Raw genomic sequence first — 24991 nt, forward strand, 5'->3', positions numbered from 1 at the left:
CTTAGGGAGTGAGAGTGTGTTGAATGATCATATAAAGATGTGCCTTTACCTCACTGGTTGTAGAAAAAGCTTCTTATATTCATTAGCATAGCTAGCTAACCAGATGCTAATAACAACAAAGTTATTGACTGTATGATCAGTATGACAGATGAACAGATTGCCACTGGGCTTACAACTAAAGACACAACCATGCAAAAACTGCGGCATGTGTACGGCTCCTTATGCGTAATGCAATTTTTGAAGTGCCGGAGCGGCGTTCTGGTGCTCTCTGTCAGAACTGCAGCCCTGTCAGACGAGACATATAGTTCAAGGTTCTTTATTTGTCAAACGAACATAGCTACAGTGTAGTTATGTCGATGGAAATCTTGTGTCACAGGCTTCTCCAACAGTGCAACACAGATAAACAGAAAAATATAGTGCAAGTAAATAGTAAATACAAGAAGAAAATAGTTTAAAAAAGTGAAATAGTGCAATAAGAGTCTATATGCAAGTCATTGAAATATGATATATTAGGTAAATGGATAAATAATTTGTAAGTAGCAGCCAGATGAATATTGTGGATGTTGTTTCAACAGTTCAGGTGTTTAACAGTCTTATTGCCTATGGGATGAAACTGTCCCTGACATATATATGGTTTATACCATATATATACCACGTGACGACCATAGACTGTATATATAAATGGACGTAGGGTCCGTGACGTCACCCATAGGATTCTGCAGAGTTGCCGAGAAGCCCTTAGTAGGCGGAGTCAGCCACTAACGGCTCGACAGTGACGTCTGCTCCAAATAAGGGCAAAGAGGCGGAGCCGAGGCGGGACCTCCTGCCACCGAGCTGGAAGTTCCAGAGCTTGGTAGCTACCAAGCTAAGCTAACATGATCCCCATCTGCACACTACACAGCCGTCGCATTTTACGTTTCTAAGGTAAGCGGACATGAGACTATTCAGCAAAACTATAAATAATAATCTAAGTTATTGAGTTTTTAGCATAATACTTCAGAATCCTAAAATCCCTTAACGTTTGTATGCAATGTGCTAAATTAAACACTGGAATCAAGCAAATATTAATATGTTTGCATGACATTATTTATTTATATTTTGATATCACTTAATTATACGTTTAATACATTTAAGTCAAGCTAAGGTACATGTGATGGTAGCTAGTTAGTGCTCTTACCTGTGAGGCTTCCTCCAAACAGCATTATAACCAGACTGTATCATTAAAACTATAAGTACCAGTTCTTGATCCTTGACTTTAGACAAACAATTCAAAAGACAAAATGTATTTAAAAATCTTTATTTGAATGTGCCTCTTAACCTGGGATATTAGTTATACAGTAATAGTATTGACAATCTAAAAAAGCTGAGCAACTCAACAGTCAACTTTATATTTCTTATTGTCTAAAGCATTTATTATTTTCATTTTTCCCCTCTCATATTCAGTGTGGACGGATTGAGACAGCGTGGTGTCCAGAGAGCTGCAGAGACTTCAGGGAGAAACCTCCGTGTGATGGACGTCCAGTCTGTTGGTTTGGCCGGAGAGGACTGAGGGTCTTTCCTCTGCGAGGAGGACCAGGCCTGATGCAGGAGCCCATGCTGGGCATAGCCAATACCAACTGCACAGGCCTAGTCTGTCACTTTATTTGACTAAATGTGTTTACTTATACATTTAATAGGTTTACACCTTCTGTCCATATGTGCTTTTTATTTTAAAACATGTTTCACATTTCAAATCAAATCAAATCAAATCAAGTTTTATTTATACAGCACATTTTTAAACTATTTTTGGTCGAGCCAAAGTGCTGTACATATAATAAAAATACCCTACAGTAAAGACACTTTACAGCAAATACAACAGCACAGTTTGTGCAGAATATCAGTATGAGAAAACGACACCCTCTGTCCTTAGACCCTCACATCGTACAAGGAAAAACTTCCGGAGAAAAACCCAGTTTAATTTAAATAAATTGTATTTGTATTTGCACTCCTTTTGTCCATTACAGTGTTTCTGTTTGTTGCTGTATACATATGAAAAATATGCTGAAATATGCGCGCCGCTGCTAGGGGGCGCCAGCCAGGTACCCAAAAACAATTTTTTTTTAAATCTTTTTTTTTTCTTTTTTTTTTTTACCGGCGCTGTTGTTATTAGAATCTGGTGCTAGCTGTGCTAACGGATATAAGAAGTAGATGTTTCTACAACCAGGGTGGAGGAGAGCTCTCCTGTCAGACTGAGAGGCTCAGTGAGGTAAAGGACTCTCTGAGTGTTTAAAGTGGACCTATCATGCTATATTTGAATAATATAGTGTAGAACCATATTTATACTTTTTTTTTTTCAAAATACCAAACAGATCATGCATTTTAGCCATGCCTCATTTTGCTCAATTTGACATTTTTTAGCTCTGTGTTTGTAAGGGCAGATAAGGGCAGAACAGCACCATCTACTGGCCTGGCATATGTACTACTCCAGCGCTTTCGAACGGCAATGGCCGTGGCTGTCTCCTCCTGATTGGTGGAGTTGACCCAATAGCCGTAGTGCCACCGTCCTGACGTCAGGACAGTGTTCAAATCTGGATCAGTTTTTATCAGATCCGTTGCAGCCCCTTTTTTAGAGATTTGGGTATGGAGGAAAATAGAGTGGGTTGTGTTTTCTGACACTTGGTGAGTTCCCTGGAACACCGGGGACACATATTCATGTAGAAAAGACGTACAAAAGTGCATTTTGCATGATAGGTCCCCTTTAAGTTATCTCAGTGGGTATCAAACAAATATGTGTTTACAAATTATGTAAACACATATTTCCAAGGCACTCTTTTATAATTATTAGGATAAATGAAAACAGGTTTGAAATCATTCCAATGTATACTATAGGACAGTAAACCAAAAATATCGTTTAAAGTTGGAGAGATACAAAAATATGCATAAATAAATAAATGTTAACTGGTAAAATAAGATATGAATGAACAACAATAAAATAAGTTAGCCTACATTTATTTGTTATTGGCTATGGTAGGTTATTGGTTATGTTCACATACTTATTTGATTATTAAAATGTAAACTGATCTTTTTCATATGGGTGTTTATAGTTGTACCCCCTAGATCAGTCTCTAGTAATTGTGTGCCCAAAGTGCACCAGATTGAAGCATTTTACTTTAACATTTTCAAAAAATTCCACGCGCTCCGCGCTCACATTATGCTGGGCCCACGTGCCTTAGCACCGCTATGACTCCATCCTAGGGGAAACACTGCATTATTCTTACTGAAAATGTTAGATTACACATTCACATCTGACTGAAGATTGGCCCCATTTATTTGTGACGTTGCAAACTCTGCGGTAGAAGGCACAGGTGTTGTGAAGCTCATAAAGTGAGGCAAATAGAAATAATCAGCTGATGGAGTGTAGATGTGGAAATAGGTGTATTCGATCAGCTGACTGTGTTTTCACAATAAAAGTAGTTTCTTAGTGAATGTCCTGTACTGGTCTTAAAATCTCATAACATCAGCTTTTAATTTTCCTCTTGGATGTTCTTCTTGACCCTCAGAGAAGGAGAAAATGTTGAATCGTGTCTTTCAGGCATGTCCTTTCCTAACAAAAATTACAGGAAACATAAAACACATTATTGCAGAACAAGTGTGTTATTTATGAAAGCGGTGTGTTTGTGTGTTTAGGGGCTGTAGATATAATTATTTTGTAATTGTAATGTTTTTATTTTATTTCAACAGTGAGCTGCAAAGACAATCAGATTATGAATGAACAGTATGAAATTCATCAACATTGAAATATATTTTATTATCAAAATTATTTTTAACTGTTATCAAAACTTAGTGCAACTGTAGAAGCTTGCTCTGTTGTCTCACTGAAAGAATAACTTTTACCACGTTTTTTCAGACAATATTGAGAGTTAAATAGCAGTTCTCACTATGTGTCAAATATCTTTGCCTTCAATACATTAAATTAGAAAGCTGATAAAGTCATATTGCGTGTTAATGTAACTTTTTGCATGGAAAAAACCCTCAACTTAACTGATGTCAGAGTTCCCGTTAGCCGGTAATTACCGGACTATGACCGGTAAAATATGCTGAAAACCGGCAAATCTAAATCTCTCCGGTCAAATCTTCAATCTTAAAAAATCATTTCCATGTCAAAAAAGTCACAGTTTGTCGTAAAACTGTTGAAATATAAGACTGAAAAATACGCAACTAGAAAGACTACAAATCCCAGAGTCGCGTAAGTGATGTCACAATTGTTTTCCTCCACTAAGAGATAGCTAAGATCAGCGCCATATAGATATAATATATCTATATGGCGCTGGCTAAGATAAGATAACGTTAACAAGATGCCTGTGTGCTTAGTACCAGGTTGTTATCATACCAGCAATGGGTCTTGCTCGTTCTTTCGCTTCCCGTCTGATGAAAGGACCAGGAGTGTCTGGATCAAGCTAGCTAGTAGCTAGCACGTTAGTTAGCATTACAGCCTTGTCATTTTTATTAGCCTTAACATGAAGTAACATTAAGTAACCCAAAATGTTAAACAGTAAGAGTAGTAGTCATATTTCGTGAACCCTTTGAATAGTACTGTCACCGGTGTGATCATTCTATAATACACAATTTAAGCCGGGGGAGAAATGCTAACGCTAGCATCGGCGATCTTCTCTACTTCATGCTATCTGCACAAATGGTTGACATTAAACATTAAAACGACCAGGCAGTTCAGAGAGAATCAAAGGAAGGCAGGCAGGCAGCTTTGCATGACATTCTTCAGGACGTGTTTCATTGTGGTGATAGTGAGGGTAGTCAATCGTTTTGTTGACACGACAGTAGTGACGGCCATCTTGGTGACGTGTGTTGCTCTGTGAGACCAGAGATGTAGTTCATTGAGCGTTTCACACAAATAAAGTGTTACTTCACAGTTTTACGACACTTTTTTTTTTTTTTGACTTGCAAAATTATCTTTTAAATTGACAAACATATGTGTAATTCGTGGCACAATTCAAATGGGATCGAAAGATAATCTTTCTCTCTCAATTGACTTCAATACATACTTTTTCCGAAATAAGGTCCCATGGAGGTCCACCGGAAGGGGAGGGACTTCGCCACTCTATACCTGTGCTGAAGTTCACTGCTGTGAGGAGTCCAGTTCTGTCTCTCACTCTCTGGTCCAGCCTGTCTGCATCACCTGGACACTTTAAACAAACAGATATATATGTAAAGTACCATGTGTACAAACAATATAACTTATTCTCTTCTGTTGAACATGTTGGATTGTGTATTGGCCGAGTCAGGGTCCTTTTTATTTTACTGTAACTTTGGAAGTTGTGTTACCAATGCTTACTGTTTATTTGATACCAATTTGGTAATGCGATTAACCTGTTTCACGCCTTCCCCCCGGTACCGGGCGGATAAACGCGTCATTTGCAGGAAACAACGTCTAAGGAATCTTAATATTGAATAAAACTATGAATGTGTTATATCCATGTAACGGGAAGAAACTCAGCTAACTGATCTTTTTAATTTTTTTTTTCAAAAAAAACCCACAATGCTAGCACTCAGCCTCTGAATTAGCCTCGATCGAAAAAACGGGACCGACAAAGACACATAAACTCACTCAGAACTCCCTTATTACTTATCCTAGATGCACAACCAAACACTATTTTTTGGTGTCCTGGAGACACTGAATCTAACGGTGCCCACCTCAACACTCAGTGATAAACATTCGCGACGCTATCAACGAAAGCGTACATCATCACATGTGGAGCCAAGAAGCTAAACATATAAATATGGCTTACCTTGGTCAAAAGTGGTCTTCAATGGCATTAAAACGATAAAAAAACGATGCTGCAGTTAATCCATAGGTTCATCCTATGTGTCTGTGCCTTCTTTGAAATTATTTCTGATAATCCATAAGAAATACAACTGCGTTTTAGTTTCCAAACTCCAGAAGGAGACATTCCTCCAGTTTAGTTTCGCTTTCCACACGCGAAGCGGCAACATTTTTTCTTTACAATGTGTGTCTATGTAGGTATCCTCCTTCGATTCTATTGGCTCTAACGGTCACAAGGGTATGTCAACCTACCAGATCGAGCAAGGGGGGCCAGAGATAGGTCAAATCCACCCAAATGACCCCAGATGGCCCAGTTTTTGGCTAAATCTCTCTAAAAAGGTCAAATTTCACTTGTTTTGCATCAATCTTGATACAGGGTACTTATTATATGTTGTACTTTGGATTCCTAAAGCTTTTAGTCTACTAACCCATCATCCAAGGGTAGTTTTCACTATCTGTAAAAAATAATTTTTGGACGGACACTATAATTTACAGTTTTTTACTATGTAAAATCTGAATTTTCTTTAAAATAAAAAACATTTATATTGATTCTGACACTTCTACATCCAACTCACAGGTTTATCATTACTTTGAGAAAAGATTATTAATTTAACCCTTTTAGAAGGGAAGATATGGTCATTTGTTCTGGGAATGTCATTTTCGAGCCTGAGACCTGAAAAACAGGCTCAGAGTGGAACAGGTTAATAAAAACAACAATGTTTGGGTTCGTTCTTCAGATGACTGTGACGTTAACGTGTAAGCTCAATAATGAACTCCTCAACCAACCATCAAATCAGGTTTTATTTATAAAGCACATTTTAAAACGATTTTTGGTTGAGCCAAAGTGCTGTACATGCAAACAAATAAATAACACATTACTACAAACACAAAACAGAAGACAATAAATTACAACAGCAAATATAAAAATCAAACACAGGGAAATGTCAGGAGTCATGCTCCGCTCTAACTAGAAGGCCAGGGAGAAGAAGTGTGTCTTTAGTGTTGATTTAAAAACCCCTAGGGTCTGGGCCGACCTCACATGGAGGGGCAGAGTGTTCCAGAGCCTAGGGCCAGCTGCTGCGAAGGCTCGGTGCCCTCGGGTTTTGAGCCTGGTCTTGGGCACTATCAGCAGCAGCTGGTCAGCAGACCTTAAAGCTCTGGCTGGGGTGTAGCGATGGAGGACCATATTGTAATATCTAAGTAATCATCTTGAAATATGACATTAATAATTGCAATATACACACATCTTATTGTGAGGTTGATTTCACATACACTTCTTCGACTAGAGATGTCCCGATCCGATCACGTGATCGGGGATCGGAGCCGATCACGTGATTTTCAAAAGATCGGAATCGGGAGAAAAAAATCGGGGATCGGAATTCTTTTTTTTCTTTTTTTTTTTATAAAATATTTTTCTTATTTTATTTAATGTTACAAAACAAAAATGACCATGTTCACGTCTTAAAGTCATCCTGAGGCCTTAGTTTTGGTTTAAAATTACACAACATCATGTATGTGTTGCTTCTTTTGGGCTTGTTTTCATAGACCTGGTTGCTTATTTCTCTCAAATCTGGCAACAGAGTGGGCGCAGTGTCTAATAGTAGCAGTAAGCTAACGAGAGGCTACGTTCAGCTGGTGACTCGGGACAGAGAACATGTCAGGAGTTTGGAAGTATTATAAAATTGAAAGCGAAGGCAGTGTAACAGCCAGATGCAATGTTTGCAAGGCGGAGGTTCCGCGTGGTGGAAAGAACAGAGCTACGTTCAACACGACCAATCTAATACGCCACCTGAGAAATAAACACCAACAACAACACAACGAGTACACAGCGGCCATTCAGGTAACGGCACTGAAACAACCGACACTTTCAGAGACTTTTAAAAGGAAAGAGAAACTGCCCCAGAACAATGAAAAGGCCAACAAAATAACAGCCAAGATAGCTGAATTCATCTCGTTGGATGACCAGCCGTTATCTGTGGTGGAGAACGTGGGGTTTAAGGGACAACTTGAATGCTTTTCTCCTTTTTTTTCTCTTAATGCATTGCATAAAGATCGGATCGGGAAAAATCGGTATCGGCAGATTGTCAAAATCAAATGATCGGAATCGGATCGGGAGCAAAAAAAGGTGATCGGGACATCCCTAACTTCGACATTAGCTTGTCTACATACTTGAGCATAGCCAATTTAAATTAACCTTAGCGATGCATACAGTTCCTACCTACATAATAAAATATCTCTAAGTTACAAGGATGACCTTATTTTATCAACCTCAAACAGAAGCTGTTTGTTCTACAGTATTATCCCACTTAACGCTTAACACTGGTCTATTTCGTTTTAACCTTTATATATACAGTCTATGGTTTTAACTTGGAGGCTACGATTAGCATCATTAGCACCAATGTAGCTACCACTCGCTTACACGCTAACACATTCCTTACGTAGCTGATTAAAATCATAAACACATAAATAAAGTACTCGAATTTCACTTACCGCAAAACGGCATTCATGCACCGTCTGTTTTAACCGCAGAGCGAGTCACAATAGTCCGATATATAAGCATGAAGAACAAACAAACACGACCAGGGTCAAGTTGTGTTCCCTGGATGAACTGAGCAGGCAGAGTCCCTGTAGCTTCACGGAGACGGAGCAGCTAGCAGAGAGACAAGAAGCTAACAGCAGCAGTCACTTGACAGAGCTGTCACTCAATGTGACCACGCCCTAATTTATGCAAAAACTTTAAGACCTAATATAAATAAAAGGGTCATGTTAGAAAACAATTCACTCACAGATTCATAATCATGAAGGTGGAATCTAACTATATCCATAATAATATTTATGCATCCAGGGCTAGAAACATGTTTTTTTCTGCTGTAAAATTGGGCATTTTAACATGGGGGTCTATGGAAATTGCTCCTTTCTGCAGTCATCGCCTATCGGCCAATATATGAACTACAGTTTGTGGCACTTCCGTATTGGCGTCCCGGCTCTTCCCCAGAGTTTGCCGCTTGGTGATGACACGTTAGGCTTGTGTTGTGTTCAAGGACCCTGACCTTGGCCAGGAAAAACAGGCACTCGCTTATTTAATTATTTTTCGGTCTAGATTTCTTTAATTTTTCTTTTTTGCGTGTGTTTATAAATGACCTCGAGGGCTGTATCAAATGGTCTTGCGGGCCGTATACGGCCCGGAGGCCGGAGGTTCCCCACCCCTGCTCTACATCATCATCAAATGGTTCTCTCTCTTCCAAAATAATTTGCAAGGCCCTCTGAGCAGAGAATCTTTTGGCCATCTTGATCAGTTGTGATAAGGACCCAAACTGGCGAAGCTTTATTTATTGTGTCCCGCCCCAAATTTGCAGTTTGGATAGAGTGTGAAAAAAAGAAGATTGGTTCCCGCAAGACATAATGCGGGAATGTGAGAGCAGACAGGTGTCGGTGCTTGAATTTATCAACCTTGTGCGGGAATGGCAGGGGCAGAAACACAAAAGTCTCACACACACACACACACACACACACACACACACACACACACACACACACACACACACACACACACACACACTGACACACAGAAGGCCCAGACAGGTGCACAGAACCTACAATTTCCACACTTTATTTAGCCCCGGGACTCGAACATCCTGTATGTAATGTAAATGTGTAGGGGGGGTGTACAGTGGGTGGACATTGAAAATGTGTTCTGATATATGTTCTTCACAGAAAATGAGCCAAGGCCATTGAGTGTGAGTTTGAAAAAATAATAATAATCATATCGTTTTTCTTTAACTAAATAATGAAACAACACCATTCAAGGGTAGCTGCACTACTACTCTATTCGACCAAGAAGATACAAACTTGAAGAAAACAGAATCATATAAGTACATCAGGTTTCATAGAGCCAAAACATTTCAAGTGCTACTCAACTGGCTTTAGATAAGCCAGTCCTTTATTAGTATATAAGTGCTTTTTTAGTAATTCTATTGCTCAAAGTGGAGTCGAAAGAGATGAGTTTTCAGTCTGCGCCGGAAGATGTGTAAGCTATCTGCTGTCCTGATTTCAATGGGGAGCTCATTCCACCATTTTGGAGCCAGGATAGCAAACCGACGTGTGTTTGCTGATGGGAACTTGGGTCCCCCTCGCAGTGCGGGTGCAGCGAGCCGTTTGGCTGATGCAGAGCGGAGTGCATGTGCTGGGGTGTACAGTTTAACCATGTCCTGGATGTAGGAGGGGCCAGATCCATTCACTGCATGGTACGCAAGTACCAGTGTCTTGAAGTGGATTCTAGCAGTTACTGGAAGCCAGTGAAGTGAGCGGAGGAGCGGCGTATTGTGGGAACATTTAGGAAGGTTGAAGACCAGACGAGCCGCTGCATTCTGGATGAGCTGCAGAGGTCAGATGGCACATGCAGGTAGACCAGCCAGGAGGGAGTTGCAGTAGTCTAGGCGTGAGATGACGAGGATCTGATGGTTCACTGTGTCGAATGCAGCAGACAGGTCCAAAAGGATGATGACAGAGGAGAGGGAGGCTGCTTTAGCAGTGTGCAGCAAGGAGAGCAGTTTCTGTGGAGTGACCTGCCTTGAAACCAGACTGGTGCGGATCAAGAAGGTTGTTCTGATGGAGATAACAGAAGAGTTGTTTAAAGACAGCGCGTTCAAGTGTTTTACAGGGATGCAAACTTGTCACCTTTCGGCGAAATTCGCCGTTTTGAATCCAAAATAGGTTGTTTGTGTGATTCATGTAGATCTGCAATAAAAATATTTATGGGGTATGGGGGGGGTCTGGGACCCGGACTAATCTGCGGCCGCGAGCTGTTATGTGCCATCATGACACGCATGGTGTTCTTTTTTAATATATTATAATGCAGCGCGAGCTGTGTGCTCGAGTCTTCCTGCCTGTCGGCTCTGCTCATGGATGTATATAAGGCTCTGCCGCTCCGCTATGATGGTCTAGCTTAATTAGCTACATTACCTACGGGTGCGTTCGTTAATATTAACTGTGCGGTCCGGAGTCACTGTGGCACAGACCTTTTTCATACCTGATGAGTTTGCATCCCTGGTTTTAGACAGGAATGTGAGGAGAGAGACAGGCCTGTAGTTTATAACATCGGACGGGTTGAGAGTGGGTTTCTTTAGGAGAGGGTTTACTCTTGCCTCCTTGAGACTGTTTGGAAAGTGACCAGAAGTTAGAGAAGTGTTGATGAGATGGGTGAGAAACGGTAGAATATCAGGAGCGATAGTCTGCAGGAGGTGTGAGGGGATAGGGTCCAGAGGACAGGTGGTAGGACGGGCAGAGGTAATGAGGGTAAGAACCTCACTTGGAGAGAGAGGGGAAAAGGAGGTCAGTGTGTGGGTGAAAGGTGGGTCAGGTGATCCAGCGGTGAGTAAAGGTGAGTCAGAAAAAGAAGAGCGAATATCATCAACCTTTTTTTCAAATAGTTAACAAAGTCGCTTGGAAGAAGGGAGGAGGGGGAAGGGGCTCTGGGGGGGTCGAGGAGGGTGGAGAAGATAGAAAATAGTTTTTTGGGATTGGAATAGGAAGAATGGATCTTATCTTGAAAGAAAGTGCTTTTTGCCTGAGAGATCGAAGAAGAGGAGAGGAGAGCCTGGTAGGTTAGGAGGTCGTCATGGTGTTTGGATTTCCACCGTTTCCGCTCAGCTGCCCGAAGGATGGTTCTGTTAGCACGCAGTGCGTCATTTAGCCAGGGAGCAGGAGGGGACTGACGAGCCTGCCGAGATGTGAGAGGACAGAGAGAGTCCAGAGAGGATGAAAGAGTCGAGAGGAGAGTTTCTGCAGCAGAGTTTTGAGGCAGGAGTTGGAACGAGTCAGAGGAAGGGAGGGCTGAGAGCACTGATGAGGCAAAGGTAGAGGGGGAGAGGAAACGAAGGTTACGGCGGACAGGTGCAGAATTAGAAGAGATTAGTTTGTTATGTTTGGAAAGGGGTAGAGAGAATGAAATGAAAAAGTGTTCGGATGTGTGAAGTGGGTTTACAGAGAGGTTAGAAGTAGTGCAGTTCCTTGAGAATATGAGATCAAGGACATTGCCAGCTTTATGAGTTGGTGGGGATGGAGACAGTGAGAAAACAAAGGCGGTTAAAATAAATGTTAATTCAGATATCTTCTCTGTCAGGAGGTTGAAGTCTCCGAGAAGTACAGTGGGAGGGCCAATTTCAGGGATGTGTGAGAGGAGATTATCTAATTCCTCCAAGAAGTCTCCCAAGGCGCCTGGTGGACGGTAGAGAACAACAATGGTTAATTGTATAGGATGGGTTACAGTGACGGCATGGAATTCAAAGGTGGAAGGAGTGAAGTTAGGTAGTTTGAAGAGGGAAAAGCTCCATTTGGGAGAGAGCAGGAGACCAGTGCCACCTCCTCTGCCAGTGGGTCTGGGTGTATGGGAGAAGGAATATGCTGTGGAGAGAGCTGCTGGGGTGGCTGTGTTGGATGGAGTAATCCAGGTCTCAGTGAGAGCAAGGAAATCCAGAGACTGCAGGGAAGCGTAGCCAGAAATGAAGTCAGCTTTAGGAACAGCTGACTGGCAGTTCCACAGGCCACCTGTAACTAGATGTTAGATCTCAGTGGAGCATGTGGGATAGACGAGAGCAGGCCGGTTATAACGATTAGGAGATGCACGGGGCCATTAATAATTGCGAGGGGACACATGAACAGGAATGGAGAATATACACATGTATTAGCATGAGGGGCCACGCCCCTTTAATTAGTTAACTCTCTGCAGCTGATGGGCAGCAATAGGAAATTGAAACTGGATCACTCCGGAGTTCTTAATGAAACTTTTCAATGCCAGAATAGTTTACAAATTACATTAAACCCTAGTTAATAAAGTTATGAGGTTAACCCTTAATACAGTTACCCCTAGTCAATAAAGCCCTTAGTATTCTACAAATGTTTAAATCAAAGTTAACCCTAGCAACCAGTTACTTCAGTTTTAAGGTTTCTGTAAAAATAATTGTCCCAAATTTCTGCCTGGAAATACTTTAGCGATTTTGAGATTAAAATCACAATTTCAATCAGATCAACTACAGAATATTTATACAGAGCACACAGAAACAGAGAAGTCTAAAAACAGAATGTTACTCACACAGTTCTAGAAGTCAGCAGTTGTTATCCTATCTTAAATCAAGTTGCACACACACAAATATATTGCATATATATAATTATGTTAAAATATTGTACTGTACTTGAGTAAAATGTTGAGGTACTTGTACTTTACTGGAGTTTTTAAATGTTTTGCTACTTAATACTTCTACTCCACTACAGTTCAGATGTAAATAGTGTACTTTTACTCCACTACATGTATTTAATACCTTTAGTTACTTCACAGATGTGGATGAATGATGTGAAATATAATCAAGTGTGAAATCAGACTTTAGTTCCACCTGGAGTAAATTCACAAGCTACCCTGCAGTATACAAAGTCATTCAAACTAGCTGCACCTTTACCAGCTTGGAGAACACTTTAATGATCAATCATTATAAAACATATCAGATATATTATTCTGAAATGGACCAATCTGCACAATGACTACTTTTACTGTCGCTACTTTAACCTGTTAAGCCCTGAGCCTGTTTTTCAGGTCTCAGGCTCGAAAATGACATTCTCAGAACAAATGACCATATCTTCCCTTCTAAAAGGGTTAAATTAATAATCTTTGTTCTCAAAGTAATGATAAACCTGTGAGTTGGATGTAGAATAGTCAGAATCAATATAGATATTTTTTATTTTAAAGAAAATTCAGATTTTACATAGTAAAAAACTGTAAATTATAGTGTCCGTCCAAAAATTCTTTTTTACTTATAGTGAAAACCACCCTTGGATGATGGTAAGGTAGACTAAAAGCTTTAGGAATCCAAAGTACAACATATAATAAGTACCCTGTATCAAGATTGATGCAAAACAAGTGACATTTGACCTTTTTAGAGAGATTTAGCAAAAAGAAACCACTTCTGGGGTCATTTGGGTGGATTTTCCATATCTCTGGCCCCCCTTGCTCGATTTTGATGGTTGACACCTCTATCTGACCGTTAGAGCCAATAGAATCGAAGGGGGAGTCCCCCACACACACACGTTGTGAAGAGAAAGGGTGGGGGCTTCGCGCATGTAATTTTCAATCAGAGTGAACCTATCTCTAGCTTTGACATCTGGAAACGGAAAAGCAGTTTTAATGCTTATGGCAGGGTTGCCAACTCTCACGCATCTGGCGTGTGACACACGCTTTCACTCTCAATCTCACGCTCTCACGCTGCCCAAACTATTCTCACGCCAAAAATAAGAATACGAAGACGAGAAACGGTTTTGAAAACTTTTCTCACGTAGTGATCGTCTTCTCAATAGAACATCTTTGATAATGTATTCTGGCCAATCAGAATCACGATAACGGCGTGGTGTTGTTGCAGGAAGTCCCGACGGAGATGAGAATACTTTTGCGGTAGTACATCTCTATACATCGATACAACATTACGTGTTGATAGAAATCAACACGTAATGAAATAAGACCCCACGGTTTGATGATTGATAGGTGTGTGGGCTGTCTTTCATTTTGACACACAGAACAATGGGGGCTATCCACCCTTATCCACAATGTAAAGTAATTCACACAGCCTCTTCTGTGAGGAGCAGCACTGCTGCAGCAGGTTCAGCTTTCAGAACAAAGTAACAAAAAACTAATATGGCATTCATTTTTTTAAATGTGTAGTAATAGATTTATTTATTTTTCTTCTCAAGAGAGTACCAGAATGTGTATTTTATGTTAGTATTTAAAAAATTCTCCTGGGGGAGAATCCCCCCAGACCCCCCCTGCAGGGGTCAACTCTTTCACCTGTGGGGAAATTGCAGGATTGGCTCCAGGTCGCCCTTTTTATTTACTACAAGACAAATGTGCCTTTTTATTTCATACAGTTCAATTTGGATTGAGACAGGGAAATAATCTAAACCTCACGCGTGGCGTTTCACTGTCGGGGGGAGCGTGTATGTAATTACATTGCAAATACTGACTTGAGCCCCACCACTGTATGGGTTAGCCCTACCATAGATTACCCAACAAAAATACTCTGGAGCGCATGCGCAGATCTAAGATCCAGTAGAAATGATAAAAAAGTAAAAGTCTGCTGCTTATTGTTCTACTAGGCCAAAATAGAGTCAAAGAGTATATGAGAGTGAGAGTGTGTTAATTAATATATTTGGCAGTTTGGAGTAAGTCTGTAGATTTGTTTGTGTGTGTGTGTGTTTCATGTATAGGCCTCTCACGATAATTAATGTTGTTGGATACATTTTCCCGGAAATTATTGCGATAAACGATAATATTGTCGGCACCGTTGTATGACCATTTTAGACCACTGACATAATGATAATATATAATAATAATTCAAGTACATCCTTTCAAACTGCTAGTCACATCCTCATGTACTGTAAATGGCAATTTATCGAGGTCAGAAAAGTTATCGAGTTCATTTTTATTTATCGTACGATAAGTCAATTAATTGCTTATCACGACAGGCACACAATAAAACAGTGGAAACAAACATGTCTGACTTTCATTAGTGAATGAAACTTTGTGCCCTTTATAGTCTGTGTCCATTATTGTGTATTTGTATATATTGTATATATATCCTCAGTGGCGTTTTTATATGTACAAAAGTGGTGGGGCACAAAAAACTTAGATGTCTATATATAAGCTTCTGCAGTGACGTGCAGTGAGGTTCATGGCTGGTGAGGCACTGGCACTGACTCTTCAGGTTTACAAATATTATATTTTGACCTAAACCAAAATATAATATTATTTTCAAAAGCTTTTTTTGTCTGATGCTTCGATTAATTTTAAACAGACAGTTCAACAAAAGGATACCCAAAAAATGTAATTTGATCATTTAAATATTGAATTGTTCTCTCTAAGTAAGATCCCATTTTCAAAAAATTGCGGTCTTACCTTGACTTGAAGATGAAGTCCATTTGCCTATCCTTCTGGACAAAAAATTCTATAACTTTTTTGTAAAAGTCCTCCTTATCATCTTGTAGTTTCAAAAGTCTATCATAAATCTAATCGATAGATTTATGATTCGAAAATGATAAAAGTAGGGTAGACATGTGGATATTATCCGGCTGAACAAAACGTGCATTTATCTAACAGGTACGTTTCCCACAGATCTTATTTCAAGCTATTTTCTAAAATCCTATAGAGAAACCTCATTGCTTTTTTGCAGCTTACTTCCTGGTTTTAGGACGCGTCACTGCAGCTCTCGTCTCCTCTTATTATACATCCATGCTCTTCACACACCACACTTTTCGCGGCACACGTACTTACAGCCAATCAGCTCTGAATGATGTGAGATGACGTATGGTGGGGATGGCAGCTCTGTGCCCCTATGGTGTTTTTTTTTTTGCCACACACATTACATTGAAAAATACTCTGAGCATGCGCAGTGTAGTTTTTACAGTCACCGTTCACTTTGACAGTGAAAGGGTGGGGCATGATCAGGTTTTGTCCCACATGGCTCAAAACGGCACTGTAGACACTAATTAGAAGAACACAGACTAAAACAGCAATGCACAGACGAATCAGATGATTAAACATGACCTTAAAATATATTTTATATATTTTTTTATTTCTTTTTTTGCATCTCTTTCCATTTTTTGTAATCATTATGTGTAATACTTTCTGCTGACACTAGGTGGGGCTGTGCCCCACCTGCCCCTAATGACCAGTCGCCACTGTATATCCTATATATATGCTAAGGTCCCGCTGCTGACACGATAGCAGTCATTTCGTGCGCATATGTGTAATTAAACCGAATTAAACCCATGATATCAAAATCTCACTCCAGCCAGGTACCCAAAGTTGGCAACCCTGGCTTATGGATTATCAGAAATCATTTCAAAGGGACACAGACACATTAGATTAACCTATGGATTAACTTCAGCAGCGTTTTTATCGTTTTAATGCCATTGAAGACCACTTTGGAGAGACTACAGAGCCAAGGTAAAAATGTTAGCATTTTTAGCTACCTAGCGTCACCTGTTTTGATGTCCTGTTTTTGCTTATAACGTCGCAAATACGTATAATTCAGTGGTAATGTCGGTGTCAATAGATTCTGTGTCACCTCACGATGTGAAACGATGTGTTGGATGTGGTGAAAAGATAATTAATAAGGTTTTGTGAGTGATTTTCGGTGCAGTAAGGTGTTAGCATTTTTCGCTCGTTGCTAATTCAGAGGCTCAGTGTTAGCATTGTGGGTTTTCTTTTGATTTTTTAAAAAAAAATGATCAGTTAGATGAGTTTCTTCCCGTTACATGGATATAAAACATTCATAGTTTTATTAAATGAACATGCCCTCAGACACTGTTTCCTGCAAGATGTTGCGGCTGTGCCCCGGTACCGGGGTCTCTCGGGTTTAACAGGTTAACTATATTTTGATGATCATACTTTTACTTGAGGAACTCTTCCTACACTATGGTATGTTTTTACTTAACTACATGATCTGAGTACTTCTCCCACCTCTGCGCACCTGATGTGATAACGTTACTCGTAATTGGGGCAACAGAGCTACGAGTTAAGGAAGTTGAAAATTGTGCATTTCTCCGACTGAATATGAAGCCTTTTGGCCGGCTGTTTGGACAGACTGCTCTACTCGTGTCAACGCGCTAACGCAAAAACACTAATGGCAAACGAGCTTTGTCCACATCGAGCCTTGTAGAGTGTCTCTATACTTTTGAACGCTCCGTCCCCGGCAGATCTCTGTGTCCGCTGCAGCGTGTCTGTTAGGCCCCGCCCCCCGCATACAGAGAGACTCAGGGAGATCGCTCTTCTGGAGTGAAGAGAGCGGAAATAATGATATTGCAAGTTAGAAACGTAAGATGTATTTTGACAGACAAGACGGACACTTGGGGGGAAATATCCTGCATTTTGAATGTCCGATAGTCCACCATTAACACCTTAGTCCCGTCTCGTCTCGTCAACGGAAACTAAATATACATTTCGTCATAGTTTTCGTTATCAAGAATCTATTTTTAGCTCGTCATCATCTCATCTTAGTCATGTAAAAAAGGTCGTTGACGAAATTAACACTGCATCAGATTCTCAAGCATTTTCCTGATTCTCTCATGTTTCCTTCTCTTCCAGCAGATAGTAGTCTGCAGGAGGTTTTAGATGAACATAGGCTCAGTCTGAGGAGGAGATGTGAACGTGTGACTGAAGGAACTGATGAAAGTGAAACCCTCCTCAACAGGATCTTCACTGAGCTCTACATCACACAAGGCCTGAGTGAAGAGGTTAATACCCAACATGAGGTGAGGCAGCTGGAGACAGCTTCCAAGAAAGAGACCCTCCATGAAACTCCAATCAAGTGCCAGGACATCTTTAAAGCCTTACCTGACCAACAGAGTCTCATCAGAGCGGTCCTGACCAACGGAGTCGCTGGAGTTGGAAAAACCTTCTCAGTGCAGAAGTTCACTCTGGACTGGGCCGAGGGTTTGGAAAACCAAGATGTCAGTCTAGTGATCCCGCTCTCCTTCAGGGAGCTGAACCTGATCAAAGATGAGCAGTACAGTCTTCTCAGGCTGCTCCATGTTTTCCATCCAACCTTACAGAAGGTCACAGCAGAGCAGCTGGCTGTCTGTAAAGTGCTGCTCATCTTTGACGGCCTGGATGAAAGCAGACTTTCTCTGGATTTCAGAAACAAGAAGGTTGTGTCTGATGTCTCACAGCAGTCCTCCGTCAACGTGCTGCTGACAAACCTCATCAGGGGGAAGCTGCTTCCCTCAGCTCTCGTCTGGATAACTTCCAGACCTGCAGCGGCCAATCAGATCCCTCCTGAGTGTGTGGACAGGGTAACAGAAGTACGAGGCTTCACTGACGCCCAGAAGGAGGAGTACTTCAGGAGGAGATCGAGTGATGAAGAACTGTCCAGCAGAATCATCTCTCACATCAAGAGCTCCAGGAGCCTCCACATCATGTGTCTGATCCCAGTCTTCTGCTGGATCACTGCTGCAGTTCTGGACCACATGTTGACTACAGACCAGAGAGGAGAGCTGCCCAAGACCCTCACTGACATGTACTCACACTTCCTGCTGGTCCAGACCAAGAGGAAGAAGCAGAAGTATGAAGAGGGACATGAGATGAGTCTACAGCAGCTGACGGAGGCTGACAGGGAGGTTCTTCTGAAGCTGGGGAGGCTGGCGTTTGAACATCTGGAGAAAGGAGACATCATGTTCTACCAAGAAGACCTGGAGCGTTGTGGTCTTGATGTCACCAAGGCCTTGGTGCACTCAGGATTTTGTACAGAGATCTTCAGAAGAGAGAGTGTCATCTTCAAGAAAACAGTCTACTGCTTTGTTCATCTGAGCATTCAGGAGTTTCTGGCTGCAGTCTACATGTTGCACTGTTACACCAACAGAGACACAGAGGTACTGAAGTACTTCCTGCAGGGAGACTGTGACTATTACTTAGGTGATGGCAGTGATCAGGATTACCCATCCCTGGATGCCTTCTTAAAGGAAGCCATGAAGAAATCCCTCAGAAGTGAAAATGGCCACCTGGACCTGTTTGTCCGCTTTCTCCACGGCCTCTCTCTGGAGTCCAACCAGAGAAACCTAGGAGGCCTGCTGGGTCGCACAGACAACCGTCCAAAGATCATCCTGAGAGCCATCAGCAACCTGAAGGAGATGAGAAGTGATAAAATCTCTCCTGGCAGGAGCATCAACATCTTCCACTGTCTGACAGAGATGAAGGACCTCTCAGTACATCAGGAGATCACAGAGTTCCTGAAGTCAGAGAACAGATCAAAGGAACTCTCTGAGATCCACTGCTCTGCTCTGGCCTACATGCTGCAGATGTCAGAGGAGGTTCTGGATGAGTTGGACCTGAAGAAGTACAACACATCAGGGGAGGGACGACGGAGACTGCTTCCAGCTGTGAGGAACTGCAGAAAGGCACAGTAAGTCCAAATGTGATTAACTTTATACACTCGATCAGAAGTTTACATCTTCAAATATCCCAGTTATTCTATTTATTATAATAATTGTTACCTTGTACAGTTTTTAGATTTTTTCATATTCCTTGTCAAACAAATGAAGGCCTTTAGAGGTTTTCTCACGGCAGCATGTGATCACAACATACAGAAGTATTTTACAGTTATCAGTGAATGCAGTCATTCATAGATCATTCAGTTTGTTTATTTTCATTTCATTTAATGGTTTATTTGAAGAGGGACAGTGCACATTGATGAACATTTAAAACAAATAATGCTTTAAAAACTTAAACATGCCGGATTTGAGCTTTGAGCTAGTTTCCATCCGTAGTCCCTTAAAGTTTAAGGGTCTCCTATCATGCAAAATGCACTTTTTGATGTCTTTTATACATAAATATGTGTCTCCGGTGTGTCAGGGAACTAGGGCTGGGCAATATACCGGTATTATGAGTTATACCGATATATTTCATAAGGAGATATGTAGACCATACCGTCATACCGATATGTCTGTCTGTGAAGTTATGACCGTTTTTTTGTTGTTGCATTAAAGCCATTTTGTCAGAGAATGGAGCGTTCAAAAGTGACACTATACAGGCTAAACGTAGACAATGCTGGTTTGCCACTAGTATTTTCTCATAAACGCAGAAGCACAAGCAATCTGTCCTAACGGCCTCATATTCAAACGGAAAATTCATAAATGTTCGACTTCCATAACTTGTGGCTCTGTTGCCCCAATTACGAGTAACGTTACAACGTCAGGTCCACAGAAGTGGGAGAAGTTAAGTACTTAGATCTTGTACTTGAGTAAAAGTAGAAGTACTCAGATCTTGTACTTTAGTAAAAGTAGAAGTAACAGAGTGTAGGAATACTCTGTTACAGTAAAAGTTCTGCATTCAAAATAATACTCATGTAAAGTAGAAAAGTATTAGCATCAACATATAGTCAAAGTAGCGACAGTAAAAGTAGTCATTGTGCAGATTGGTCCATTTCAGAATAATATATATGATATGTTTTATAATTATTGATGCATTAAAGCAGTGGTCACCAACCTTTTTAAGCCCACGATCTCCGACCTTGGCCTTAGTGAAAGGCGAGATCTACCTATTACAGAATTGAGTGAAAAAGACAGCCCAGACAGTACTTGCAATTTGAGGCCTTTTATGTAGGCTAATTGTATCTGAATTACATAAAATCATTTGGTGCGACTTCCAATGAGATTAAACCAAGAACACAACATAACTAACATGTCAAAAAGGATAAATATTAGGGCTGTCAGTCGATTAAAATATTTAATCGCGATTAATCGCATGATTGTCCATAGTTAATCGCGATTAATCGCAAATTAATCGCACATTTTTTATCTGTTCTAAATGTACCTTAGAGGGATATTTTTCAAGTTCTTAATACTCTTATCAACATATGAGTGGACAAATATGCTTTATATGTTTGTTTATTATCATTTGAACAATGACAAATATTCTCATGAATATTAAACACAACAACCTCTGAACATTACAAATATTCGCCTCAATTCAACCTGGAACCTCTCATACAATAATACAATACAAAGTGTGTGTGTGTGTGTGTGTGTGTGTGTGTGTGTGTGTGTGTGTGTGTGTGTGTGTGTGTGTGTGTGTGTGTGTGTGTGTGTGTGTGTGTGTGTGTGTGTGTGTGTGTGTGTGTGTGTGTGTGTGTGTGTGTGCGTGTGCGTGCGTGTGTGTGTAGACACTGTGATGGATCGTTGGAGCTATGTGCCGCTCAAGGCATATATGCTCGAACTGGAGCTGCCTGGACGCTGCAATCATGTTGCGCGCACTATCCGTGCTGAGTGTGCTGACTTTTCGTACAATGTCCCACTGTCTGGCTACCTGCATAAAGTCAAGTGCTCGGCGCAGTTGTCGGCGAAATGTCGCTCCTCTGTTTTCATTGAAACAGCTCCTTATATCCGTTAGCGCAGCTAGCTAGCACCAGATGCTAACAACAACAACAACAACACGTAAGGTGTGCCTCGCTCGCGCCACACATACACACACCCTCCCGGTCCTCCCGATGGCCAGTCCGGGCCTGCCGGTGAGCGTGGAAGTGTGGTCTGCCACAAGCGGGCGGCAGGAGCGGGGCTGTCAGCATCAGCTTGTAGATGGTATTTTAAACTCGATGCGCTCTGTGCGTTAATGCGTCAGCCAATCGAATCGTATGCCAGTACAAGCTCTAGCCAATCAAACCGCGTGCTTGTCTGTCCGGGGCGGGAGATTCATGTGATTGGTTGTTGGTCGAGTTTCAGCCCCCCCCGCCGGCAAGCTTCAACGCACGCTGCTGTGTGGACGGGCCGTAAGGCCTATCCACTGAAGCTTCATGCAAGTGCAACATTTAACATTGACATTAAAACTAGTTATTTAACACAATTCTTACAAATTCCAAATTCTAACAACATTCTTTATCCATGCATAGACCATTGGTGCGTTCACACCAGACACGATGTGATTTTTGGGGGTGGCGTGATTACATGTAAAGTCAATGCAAAGCCTGTTGATGCGAATGACGCGTTTATCGCGGTAGCCAATCAGCGGTGAGGATCTCAGCCTGCCGTCACTGACCTTGAATCAGAAAACCAAAACATCAGCCGTTAGCTGTTAGCACACAGAGCTCACAGCTCCTCATATCTGTTCAGAAACTGGACAAAAGTTAAACATGAACAAACCACAGACTGTCTGTGTCATGGCGAATACAGTCGCTGGTTTATTTATGTCTGTAGGCCGTTGTTGTGAGTTTGGACGGAGCAGCTACAGGTTAGTTTAGCCTGATCGACCCGATCTCCATTCAGAAAACACGCATTTTAAAAAGGTTTTTCGCCTGCCGTCTTGTCTGCAGACTTGTCAAAGCATTAATTCATGGTTTTTACTAACCGGTATCAGTATGTAGTTATTCCGGCATCATTTTGAAACGTGTATTACAATTAAATCAGGTTAAAATATGTTGATTTTGTTGTAGTTGGTATCTACCATAAGTGCAGTGAGTTCCAACATATGCAGCATCACTGCAGTCAGTCTATTATTTTCGGGAGTGACAGGGAATGTCTCAAAGATACGCCAATCAAGTGGCACCTGCTAACGGGGTGGTGGAGGATCGGCTTACATCTAAAAACTTTTTTTTTTAAATATATAACTAAAGGTATTAAATACATGTAGTGGAGTAAAAATGCACCTTTTACCTCTGAATTGTAGTGCAGTAGAAGTACACAGTATGCATAAACTGGAAATACCCAAGTAAAGTACCTCACAATTGTACTTGCGTACAGTACAATGTAATAATAATAATATATGTTTTATTATTTTCACATTTAAATAAACAATGTTAATTCGGTTTACAATTTGTTTCGTTTTTCCCTTTCTAAAATGACAAAATGTGCTGATAAAAATACTGTTAAAGTATGGGATCAATAAGAGTAGTAGAACCGTTAACGATACCCATCCCTAGTCAATAGTTGTCTCATCAAACTCATAAAGTTAATGTTTCCTCTCTTTGTGCTAACCCTTTTTGTAATATTTGTGTGACAGACTTTCTAACTGTGGACTCTCAGAGACTCACTGTGAAGTCTTGGCCTCAGCTCTGAAGTCGGACCCCTCCCATCTGAGAGATCTGCACCTGAGTGGCAACTATCTGCAGGATTCAGGAGTGAAGCTGCTGTGTTCTGGACTAAAGAGTCCAAACTGCAAACTGGAGAATGTCACGTGAGTTCAATAACTGTATATAATAATATCATTATTGTAATTATATATTTTACTCATTATTTATGATTTGTAGATTTTTCCTGGGAACAAATGCATTTGAATTTTTTGTTTCTGATTTGCTAATGGTTGAATATTTAGCAGAAAAACAAAGAGAAGGTGAATGTGTGACGGAGAGTTTTTCAGCTTCCACAGACTCACACTGTGCTCCATGAGTTGGTGAAGATGCTGTCAGTATGAGTTTCTGTTCTATTTTGAAATGTATTAACTCTAACTGTCAAGTTTTTCTTCCTTTCTTTAGTTTCCCAGTGATTGTCTGATTGTGTTTCACCTCCACTCCCCAGCTGTGTCTTTTCTTGTGATTAGTCTTGTCTTCCCTTGTGCTCCTTGTTGGGTCGTCGTCGTTGTTTTCCCATGAATGTTCCTGTACCTCGTGTTCCTGGTTTAATAATAATAATAATAACTTTATATATAGCGCCTTTCAGGGGACCCAAGGTCGCTTGGTTCCTGTTCCCCGGTTTGTGCAGGTTCAGTTTCTCCTTGTTATGATGGTAATGAGCTTTTTCGTGGATTAAAGCTTGCCTCTTGTTTTTTTACTGCGTTTGGGTCCTACCTTCCTTCCAAACCCTGACAGGTGAGGTGTGTGAGGGAGATCAAGGAGTTGGTAAAGATCTGATGAAAAACTGCTGCAGAGTTAGAGTTCAGATTATCATGGATTTGTTTCTACATCATTGTTGACATTAAAACCTTCTTCAGCTCTGAACAGATTATTAAACCTTCACTTATTTGAAAAAAGGAACACTGTTTTCTAAAGTTACATCATGTTTTCTTTATTCAGAGTGAGGGGCTGCAGTTTGTCAGCAATCAGCTGTGCTCATCTGGCCTCAGCTCTGAAGTCCAACCCCTCCCATCTGAGACTTCTGGACCTGGGTTTCAACGAACTGAAGGATTCAGGAGTGGAGCTGCTGAGTGATCTTCTGAAGAGTCCAGACTGCAGACTGGAGACTCTCATGTCAGTTCTCCATCTTTTACTTCTGTGCTGAGATGAAGAGAGTTGTGTTGACTCTGAGCTGCTGATATCACACTGATCCACACTGAGTATCTTAATGCTAAAATCCTACCCTGCATAAACATTTTTATAAACCAATTATATAAGAAATACATAAATACAACAAATTAATATTTCTATTAAATCTCCCAAACACAAATATTTGCTCTGTTACCAACTGTTTTCTGAAGCTACATGATGCAACTCTGTGTCTAACTTCCTATATCATTATTTCCGCTCTTCACTCCATAAGTTTGATCTCTCTCTCTCTCTCTCTCTCTCTCTCTCTCTGATCTGCCGGTGACGGAGTGTTCAAAAGTTACACTCTACAGGCTCGATGTGGACAATGCTCGTTTGCCACTAGTGTTTTCACATAAACGCAAAAACACATCTGGCCAAATAGGCATCATATTCAGACTGAGAAATGCAA

At 41.0% G+C, this 24991-nt stretch overlaps 1 protein-coding gene across 3 annotated transcripts in view; it reads left to right on the top strand.

The window, feature by feature from the left end:
• Positions 1–24991, top strand: part of LOC117479084 (NACHT, LRR and PYD domains-containing protein 12-like) — a 134957-nt gene that overhangs the window by 9180 nt on the left and 100786 nt on the right. For 2 of the 3 annotated variants that reach the window (XR_004555528.1, XR_004555529.1), the window contains exons 4-6: positions 17943–19755; positions 23343–23516; positions 24352–24525. Coding sequence is in view for 1 of the 3 variants with exons in the window: in XM_034126098.1 (XP_033981989.1) it covers positions 17943–19755; positions 23343–23516 (1987 nt within the window). In the remaining 2 variants the exon portion in view is untranslated. The remainder of the gene's footprint in view (positions 1–17942; positions 19756–23342; positions 23517–24351; positions 24526–24991) is intronic. The other variant, XM_034126098.1, reaches the window with a different exon arrangement.

The sequence above is a fragment of the Trematomus bernacchii genome, unplaced genomic scaffold (assembly GCF_902827165.1).
Source record: "Trematomus bernacchii unplaced genomic scaffold, fTreBer1.1, whole genome shotgun sequence".
In the NCBI taxonomy this organism is placed as follows: domain Eukaryota; kingdom Metazoa; phylum Chordata; class Actinopteri; order Perciformes; family Nototheniidae; genus Trematomus; species Trematomus bernacchii.